Source organism: Leiobunum rupestre, chromosome 5 (genome assembly GCF_980474605.1).
Source record: "Leiobunum rupestre chromosome 5, qqLeiRupe1.1.hap1, whole genome shotgun sequence".
NCBI lineage: Eukaryota > Metazoa > Arthropoda > Arachnida > Opiliones > Sclerosomatidae > Leiobunum > Leiobunum rupestre.
The window spans coordinates 63,248,256-63,258,565 of NC_143388.1; the positions used below are offsets into that span (position 1 = coordinate 63,248,256).

The window sequence follows — 10,310 nt, forward strand, 5'->3', positions numbered from 1 at the left end:
CTCCAAACATTAAACGAGAAAGGCTTAAAATCGAACCGTTGTGATTTTATTGTCTGCTACTATAAATATAAAAATTGCTCTAGATGGCGGTATCTGTTTCCTATTTGTGACGTTTTGACCCGAGTAAAATTATAACGGAGGGATGAAAAGGGGGTTAACATTTAACTTTCTCGTTTCAGAGCTCCCTATAGGAATAGTACGGGAACAGAGCGTCCCTGTGCGTTAGTTAGTTCATGGTCTCAACGTGCTCTTACCAAATATCACTAATTTAACGATCAAATCTGAACCAAGAGGCGTATAAGACTAAAAAACTAATTTTGAGCCCCTCCCAAATTTACATGTATAGGACAAAACTACTCCGCCACCCTACCTTTTGGATGAGGGTTGTGATCTTCAATTTCTGCAGTTATTGCAGCGTGATCGGAGCTACCAATAGACTAAAAAAATTTAGCGTCACAGTTCGAAAATACGTTATCGATAAATCTTTGTTGATTCAGACTGCACCTGAGTTGGTCCAGAAATTTACTTGACTAATCCCGAGCTTTGAAATAGGTCAAGTATCGAAAGAGCACATAGACAATTGGCGTTGACGTTATAATTAAAGTCGCCCACAATGATGTGCCTGGCCGCCTTTTTTCCAATATTATAGATCATTGCATTGAACTTAACAATAAAATTTTGGAATATCGCAGAATGGGCTCTATCACTTTGGGTGAACTCGAGCTAATTTCAATAAATAGGTGAAAATTTTAGGTATAGTACAAAATATTTGTAAAACTTATGCCGTGATAACTGCCATATATTTTCACCGATAAATCTTAAAATTTCTACATTAGATTATCTGAACGATGTAAACAGATATTTCGATTTCGATAGAAAAACGATGCCATTTTATAAAATGGCGGATACAAATATAAATCATGGTGCAATAAGTTAGGTAATTTGTATCCGATTAACCTGAGATTTTGAAATATGGTGGATATAAATATAACTTATGATGCGATAACTGCCGAAATTATTTGTTGATTTATGTGAAATTCCCTACATTACATTATCTGACGGAATAAATGAGCCCCTTACACTGTGATAAAAATATGACGCCATTTTACAAAATGGCAGATATCAATATCTCATAATGCGATAACAGCCGAAATTATTTGTCCATTAATTTGAAATCTGCCGTTTGCAAAATAGCGCATAACAATATATCTCTTGATGCGATAAATTTCGTATTGTTATTAGAAAAATTATCGGAAAATTTATTTAAAATGGGTATATTTCAGCCAATTCAAATAATATCATTGGGTTAACTGAAATAATTAAGGTTAATTTCACATTAAATTAGGAAAGGGATACATTTAGGTAAATTCGTATAATTTGGGTAAATTGAAATAGCATTAAATTAGTTCAAATTACATTGTCGACATTCATATAAATTGGGAGAAATTCAAACTATATTTGGTGTTTTTAATAATATTGAGTAACTTCAAATAATTTTGATTACATTGGAACAATTTTGAGTAAATTCCAATAATATTTGGTTAATTTTTTTTCATTATAAAGAGTTTTATTATTTATTAAAACAATTTAAAAGTGAAATTACTATTTGTACAAATTTTTTAGAGAAAATAGAGGTATTCCCCAAGGGAGGTGCCAGGGGGGAAAGTGTTCAGCACCGATGCGGCATTTCCCCGTTGTATCGCGATCGCTATGCGTTGAGATAAATACTGTGTCGAACGTTGCTCCCCGGTTGCTTCGCGAACTCGACGCCCAATGGAATGGATCAAGGCCAAACTATCGCGGGCGAAAGATCCAAGACATTCTACAGCCACCGCTTTAAACAGGTATCTCTTTTCAAGCCCAGAATATTTGGCTTTTTTCTTCGACTCAGCCCAAATATGACGGGGCCAAAGGGTAAGTGCAGGTGAAGTCCCACACCAATGATTTTCCGCCGGTCCACGGAACGAGGGACATCCCATCAGGTCGCTTGCCGTCGTCACGTGATAGACCTGGAGGCTCCAGAACGGATGGGACACCGGCTGAAACCAGAGCGCGTTTGAGAATGTCATTAACGGCGCTATGACGGGAAAGCCGACCGGAGCTCTTTTTGCCGTGTGTCCCGTAAGAATTGACTTGGGTGCCACAATTGCATGTGTGAAGCACACAGATGCGGACACCCAAACGTAGGCCAATCGCAATCCGAAAGGAATCATCGTCTAGGTGGGTACCGAGGGAAGGCGACGGAAGCGCGTTTAGCCATGAACCGGATTCCTCGGAGCCAACCGAGAGAAGCCGGGCTTTATCGCGATCCCTTGAGGCACCATCAGAAAGATGCTTCGCTGATTTTTCGATAATAGGGGAATCCCATACTTTTTGATGACTCCAATGGTCTGGAGAAGGCAAAGCCGCCTCCGTCAAAATTTCCCAGTGGCGAAGTGCATCGCGAAAATCCGGGTCTGGAGAAGAAGAAACATAGACCGGGAGGATACTTTTCACCAAATCAGCGACGCTGGAGATGGACGACAAGAACGCTGGGAGAGCCAGTTTTGAAGCATGACGTATTCCTTGGCCGCCTTTGGCTACGGGGAGAGACGACTGTTGCCAAGGAGCTTCACCCATATGCGTATTGGTAACGTCCTGAAGGGACTTTCGAAGAGTTTCATCGAAAGACCCGAGGTCATCTTCACAGAGCCACACAGGAGCGCTGCGTAGAAGATAGGACAACTTCGGGATGGCCAAGGAGTTTTTGAGGAGAAAGAAACCGTGATGGGCTGAGATTTTCTCGACGTTTCCCGCCATTACCTTTAATGCCTCAGGTTTACTTGCAAAGCAAGTGGAAAAAGCTTCAGTAGACAGGGGCGCACCAAGAAGCGTGTAATTAGGGAGAGCCACGATTTTAATTCCAGGAGCTGCCCCATCGAACATGGATTTAAAGTGCTGGTCGTTTAAGCCACCTGGGTTCAGAATTAAGAGCTCGACGGGTTAACCTCAAGCCCGATGGCGGACGAAAGCTCCTGCAGAACTAGTAGATCGTTCAAGACGACAGTAGGAAGGTCGCCCAAAGACGAATCATCCAGGTACCATGTGTTGAACTCAGATTTCATACTGCATGCTACCTTTTGCACGAGAAGGCAAAAAAGTGCAGGACCTAAGGGATCCCCTTGCTGGACGCCGTTCAGAAGAAATGATAGCTTCCCCGTAGGCAAGATGCGACGGCTCTTTATAGCATTGGCTCAAAAACAAATACAATTCCGGAAGTTCCTCGTGAATATGTTCAAGGAGGAGGTCGCGGCGGATCATGTTGAACGCATTCAAAAAATCTATTTTTAGCAGAACCTTTGGATCTTGATGTGGATGGTTGACAAAGCTACGGGAAGCGTGGGAAGCGGCTTCGGCTCCACCCGGAGTACCAAACCCTAACTGCGTAGGACGAAGTTTATGCCCAAGAGTTGGCGCTATGTGTTCGCACCCCAGTTTAGCCACCAAACGGAGAAGTGTGTTACCGACGGCTATGGGACGGATACCACCGTCTTTCTTCTTCAGTGCGAACAAGGAGGCCCCATATAAAATCGGGCAAATCTCCGATGGAACTTGGCCAGCTAGCATGAGGTTACATAGATTGGTTAGGGATCTCAGCAAGATTTCACCGGCCGCACCCGCGCCAGAGCCAACCATGTGCTTCAAATGTTGAGTTTTCAAACAATCCAGACCCCCTGCACAACCAGAAGGGAAGGACAGAACAGCGGCCTTCACCTTGGAATCTGCAACGTTAAGGATCGGCAGGGCCACAAATCAGCAGCTTCGAAAGCGTAATCGTGGTGGTCTTTACCAGACGGGTGTTTGCATTTAAGTGCGTCGTAAGTAGCTGAATCGTTAGGCGCGAAAGAATCGTCCGAGCAGACTACGCGAACTGCGCCGGTAACATCACCGTCGGCAAGCTTAGCGGCCACGATCTTACCGATTTCTCTATTTTTCTTTGCGCGTTTTTGGCTCGGGGCTGTTGATTTGTGCGAACTAAACGGATTGAATAAACCCTCTTGGAAGCTCTTGATATTATTTTTAACCGACTTAGTCAGAGAAACTTGTTTTCCCTCGGACACAAAAGGAACTTGGAAGCGAACCGAAGAGAAACAGAATAAACTCTTCCAAGAGACCAGGGAATGATCGCGAACGACATTGTTTATAACGCTTGACAAGGCCAATGCCGCCATGTGTCGCGCACCCTTTGGAATACGACGAATAACGCGTCGAGAGGACCGAAGATTTGCGATTAAACCGATGAGGTCATAACACACGTCCTCAGAAGAGGACGAAGACTCTGGGAGGACCACTGACGCTTCGGAAGGTCTAAAGCATGTCGAGGAATGACCATAATGGCCGTTCAAACTTTTAAAAAATTTGCCGCACTGAGGACACGGCGATAAAACAGTCTGGGAAGACATAATAGATAGTTTAGTCCATGAGAGTGAAAAAAAAAACTAACACGCTGGTACAGCGGCACCGACGTTAGAGATACATTTCGCTAAACAGTGACAATGCTTAAAAAAAACATAACCACGTCATAAGAACTCGAAAAATGGTAACATTTTGGTTCATCTAAAAATTACATGAACATAAATGCACACTAATATGGTAATACGGCGGAAAATTTGATTATATGAGATAGATGAAATTTAAAAATATACAAAATCAAGTGCACCCGAACTCGCTATGAGGACGAGGAAGGAAAACTAATCGAATGGTACAAAGTCCAATATGTCCGAAAAACAATTTAAATAAAGTTCATGGCTTCCCAAAACTTAGATTAATTAAGGATAAAAAACTATGACCATACAAAACCTAAGATGCAAAATCAGAAAATTTTTAACGTCACCGAACCGGCTACAGATTATGCCAATGCATAGTACAGCCTGGACCTAAACGAAACAAAGAACCGTCGCGTGTCCGGCCGTAGATAGTTCACCGTATAAAGGAAAAAACGATGGGACAAAGAAGAAAACAAACTTTTGTGATTTTAAGTGAAATACACCTGACACGAACGAATTACACACACCAAAACAACGATTAGCGCTTCACAATAACGAAATTTAAAGTCCCCGATAGATTACAAAAGGGGAAACACGCGAAATTAAAGCCGAAAGAGGACCACGATGCCGAGCACCCGAACCCGTTTAATTGAAATAATAGTGGGCAAATTTAAATAATATTGTGTATATTTAAATAAAATGGGTAAATTGAAATAATATTGTGTATATTTATAAAAAATTGGTAAATTGAAATAATATTGTGTATATTTGAATAATATTGAGAGAATTCCAATAATATTGTGAAATTCACATAATTTTGTTTACAGTCTATTTTCACTAAATTTACATAGTGTAAGTTCATTTACCATTGGGCGAATTATAATAATTTTGGTAAGTTTATATTATAATATATTATTTGGTTAAAATAAATATCGGAAAAATGTATATTATATTTTGTAAATAGACTAGTAAAGAAATTAGCTTTTAAATTTTTGCAACGATTTTCCGAGTTAATTGTGGGAAGAAGAAGATAAAGTGATTGGCTATTTCAGGGGTCTACACATAACCTTACTACTCTTTAAACAAATTAGTAAATATATACAGCAATATTAGGCCTCCTATTGGTGATACTTTAACCCTATTCTATTGCTGTAATGAAGTCCAAACGTTAAAATATTTTTAATTAGTTCTACCTTACCTTGGGGCATAACTGATTTTGACCATGTTTTGACATACTGGAATATTATCTCCCAAATTACCAATATTTTCGCGAGTTACCAATAATTTCGCGAGTTACCAATAATTCTACAATGCCAATTGAACTAATTTAATAATATTTCAATTTACCCAAATTATGCCTAAATGATAAATTTAACCATAATTATTTTCTATTAATCCAATGATATAAGAACTTACCCAATATTATGGGATTTTGCCGAAATGTATTAAAATTTACCCATTTTATATGAAGATTCCTATAATTTTTTATAACAATAACAATACGGAATTTATCGCACCAAGGGATACATTGATGTGTGTTATTTTGAAAAACGGCGTATTTCTCTCAAATGAAAAAGGGATAGTTTACTCGGTCAGAAATAGAAAATTTCAGAATACACGAATGAGAAAATGGGGCTCGAAATTTATGACCGCCATCTTAAAGTTTTGAACGACTTCCGTCTTTCAAAATTTGCCTGGCAAACTTCACATCCGGTGTTTCAAAGAATGATGGCGGCGAACGAAAACGCGAGCTTAACGTCGAGGGCTACCCAAGGCTTAACTAGTATTTTAAATGAACAAGTTCCTAGCTCTATAGAAAACAGGTTAATTTTCCCTATTTTGGGCTACACTAAATCTGTAGAAAATGTACCAAAATTTAGTTTAGATAACATTTTAGCTTTTTACCAAAAAAAATCGAAAGCCAAACGCCAGTTTGAAAGAAGCTACAAGTTCGCTACCGAAAGCTATATAAGCAGTGGATCAGTTGAAACCTCATTCAACAGGTATGTATATTCTTTTCTAAAATGTATTATAGTTTCTGAACTTTAATTAAATTTCTTTAATTTTAGTGTGACAAAGGTAGTCTACGTAAAAGCGAAGTGCTACCGTAGCCAAAGGAAACGACTCGAGCCATACACTCCAATGGTTGCAATAAAAACTCAGCCTTTCAACATAACTGATGGAGCTTGTGAGTGTAAAGCTGGAAAGCTGGGCACGTGTAATCATGTTTTAGCTTTGCTAAGGGTGTTGTCTCATGTGAAAGAAAATGGGTATAACATTGCACCACCTGCGCTATCGTGTACTGAGTTACCGCAGCAGTGGAATCGTCCGAGAGGAAAGAGCGTAAAACCACTCAAATTACACGATATCAACTGGGGAGCTCCTAAAGAGCATGGTTCGGCACCCAACGTAACTAGCAGACTCTATGAAGCTCGCAGGTATGGGGAGAGATCTGAATCTGAATTAAACGATGCGGTGAAAAAACTCCAAGCTGATTTATGCGCTAGTGGAAATAGTTCTTTTGCTAGCAGTTTAGAGCAAAATTACACTACGATACAATGGGACTCAACACAGTTTGGTAGGGCTCCACGCTCGTCAACGTTAAATTTACAAGTGCCATTGGTTGAATATGGCTTTGCTTTTCAATACTCAATGGAAATTAATCTGAATAACTTTCACAAGGCAAATATCCATTTCACTATACCTAGTCAGAACATCAACTCGGATTGGGATTTGACAAGTAATTTTTTTCCACTCCCAGAAGAGCAGTACAAAATAATTATGGTAAATTGAAATAATTTTTTATTTTGAGCACGTTCACGTAACTAGGAAACAGAGCCAATTGTCAGCGTTGGAGGGTTCAAAGTTGCTGATGCTCAGCGTTGACTTTACCTAGTAACCTAGTTAATGAACGTAACTTTTCTGACATAAAGCTTTGATTTAATTTCAGGCAAATGAAGTTAATGGGTTAAAAGCTGTTACTATTGAAAAAGACACCAGGAGTCAAAGTGCGTGTCCACAATGGTCCCAATACAGAAGTAACAGGCTTAGCGCTTCAAGATTCGGAGTAGTTTTTAAGAGAATCCAAGCGTGGTCTGACAAAAGTGTGGTGAATATTGTTGTCTCTAAAGATCTAAGTAGGATAGCTAGCGTGCGATATGGAGTGACAAATGAGCCCATAGCTGCGGAGAAATACGTAACATGCATGCGAAACATTGGTCATGAAGTGGTAGTAGAAACATGTGGGTTTATTGTAAATCCAAAATTTTCACACTTGGGAGCTTCACCCGATCGAATCGTTTACGACCCAGCTGAAACACCAAATGTAGGATTAATGGAGATCAAGTGTTCATATTCCTTTCGAGGGCAAACTGTTGAAGAAGCTTTATCAGATAAAGATTTTTATATGGAAGAAATAAGCGGAAAACCTCAGCTAAAAAAGAAACATATATATTATTGTCAAGTGCTTGGACAGATGGCAGCAGCAAATTTGCAGTGGTGTGACTTCGTTGTATATATTCCAAATGGTTTAATAGTAGAGAGGATCCGTTTCAATGAATTAGATTGGAAACAAATGAAAATTAAATTAGATAGATTTTATTTCGAAGAAATGCTACCTTTCATTGTAAAAAAATAAATTGATGACATATAGAAGATACATTAGTCTTTTTAAATTAAAGAAAATCGCACTCTTCTAAGCTGCTATCACTCATGGTTTCATCCATAGACTGCGACATTTCATCGCAATTCACAGGCATATCAATAGGCACACTTATTTCCTCTAAATCATTGTCGCTGCTACCATTATCACTGCTTTTCACTAAAGGGTCTTGGAAATTAGTTAATATCGCGCACACAGTCCAAATTTCGTTAATAACTGGGGATAATGTATACGGTATGGCCCTGTCAAAAATATGGAAACCTTTTACTCGTTTAATCCTTCTCTCAACATGGATCCGCAAGGAGGCAATCTTCTGTGTTTCTTCAACTTCGTTTTCTTCTAGCTGATCTTTATTGCGGAGGAACGCTGGGATGTTAAGAGATATTCCCTTTTCTTTCAACATGTCGTTTATAGTGAATCCTGAAAAAATAATTAAAGAATTAATTAACTTAATAATATCTAAGTTGAAACTACATTACCTTTATCAGCCATTATGGCATCTGTGGGGTCGAACGGTAACTTGAGCAGCCCACTTCTCACTGTTAATTCCCTATCTGATATGCAACCTGTATATAGTGCGGATACAAAAGTTACCAAACCATCGGGACTGATTCCGATTAACCCTTTGAAAGTAGTGGTTGACTTGTAATTTGAATAGGTCCCTGATTGTAAAGATTTTGATGCTTCACACTTGATTTCAGATGCGTCTAGAATTACCCTTGTATTTGGATAATGGATTTTGAAATCACGGGGCATATTACGTTGAATAACTTCTCTAGGTGTCCAAATAGATAACTGGCCCAACTGTAGGTACATGTAACTAACCCATGTAATAGTTATTCTGGACACAGTGTTGGCAGAAATGCCAAATCGATGAGCAAGATCTCTTGGTGAATAGTCCGAGCCTTAACCGCATCAGGACTAAAAATAATTGATTTTCAGCGGATAATTTTCGCGGTCTTCCGCAGCCACTTTCAGTTTGTTTATTCCTCTTATTCGCATACCACAACTTTGTTTTCTCCATCGTCTCCAGGATTTAGGAATGTTAACAAGCTTTGAAATCGACCATAGTTTGGTAAACCAGTATAGAAATAGATATCCTTGTCACTGTCTTTTATAGAAGTTACATTCAAAACTTTATTGTTCAACTCCACAGAGAGATGTAGATTTTTGGCTTTTTCACTTTCAATTGTTTTAATAAAAGCGTTGATCTCCTCTTGTTTTAAATTAACTTCTTTTTTAAGTAGAGTGTTTTCTAGTGAAAGAGCCTTTACTTTATCTTCGAGTGATTGGCATTTACCACATTTTACAGTATCTGGGTTGGCTTTTTCAGTTGTAGAGATATCAACGGAGGGGTTACGTTCACCAGAGGGATTACGCTCACTGGAATTTAACTTATTTCCGTTAACCCTAGATTTGCACTTTAACGACGTAATAGGTGTTGAGGTTAATTTGAAGCTAGTATCACTTTCACAACAAGTTGTATTTAAACTTGCATTAATTTTATCATTATCAAAAATTATATCACTTGTTTCGTTATCATTATTATTTCCGCTATCATTTGAGGTTTTAGAATTTACGTGGGTAACAGATTCAAAATCTGATACCAAGTTACTACCTGAGGCTTGGGAATCTAAACTAGCCACTAAACTGATATGCGAAACATTAATCAAACTATCCCAATCAAAAACTGTCGGTATAGCACTTGCTTTCAATCGTGATCTGTCAGACTCTAACGATAGGAAATCGGAAGGCTTAAAATGTCGTGAACAAACTTTCGAAGATTTTGTTATTTTACAATATTTAGTATCACGATGAATATTTCTCAACCACTTTGCCCTTAGGTGCTCCTCTTTGGGCAAACAGTGAAATGAAACTTACAAAACCAAGGCTTAAGATAAACATATCGTTTTCACACCAAAACTTAACATATTTCAATTGCAAACACTTACTTTTTTGCCGTTTTCATCAAAGCTAGACTTTACTTGACATCGCGCAACAAAACATACTCTCGACATCTTTTTATTTTTCAAAATTTAAAGAAATATGAAATACGCGTTTTGGGCGGCTGGAACTCTACTCCGATATCAACTAAAAATTTCAAAGACTAACGAATACACTCC

The 10,310-nt window shown here is 38.7% G+C and overlaps 1 protein-coding gene across 1 annotated transcript; it reads right to left on the reverse strand.

The window, feature by feature from the left end:
- Positions 1-8,200: 8,200 nt before the first annotated feature.
- LOC149945574 (uncharacterized) lies at positions 8,201-9,145 on the reverse strand. Its single transcript, XM_090176612.1, has 2 exons — positions 8,667-9,145; positions 8,201-8,607 (listed from the first exon to the last, which is right to left on the reverse strand). The coding sequence occupies exons 1-2, from the start codon at positions 9,001-9,003 to the stop codon at positions 8,201-8,203; spliced, it is 744 nt and encodes a 247-aa protein (XP_090032738.1). The 5' UTR covers positions 9,004-9,145.
- Between the last annotated feature and the right edge of the window lie 1,165 nt (positions 9,146-10,310).

Bases quoted from the DNA above. Each gene is read 5' to 3' on its own strand.
- LOC149945574 (XM_090176612.1), bottom strand. From the start codon at position 9,003: ATGTACCTACAGTTGGGCCAGTTATCTATTTGGACACCTAGAGAAGTT. The intron at 8,608-8,666 runs GTAATGTAGTTT...TTATTTTTTCAG, and splicing joins TGCCATAATGGCTGATAAAG to GATTCACTATAAACGACATG.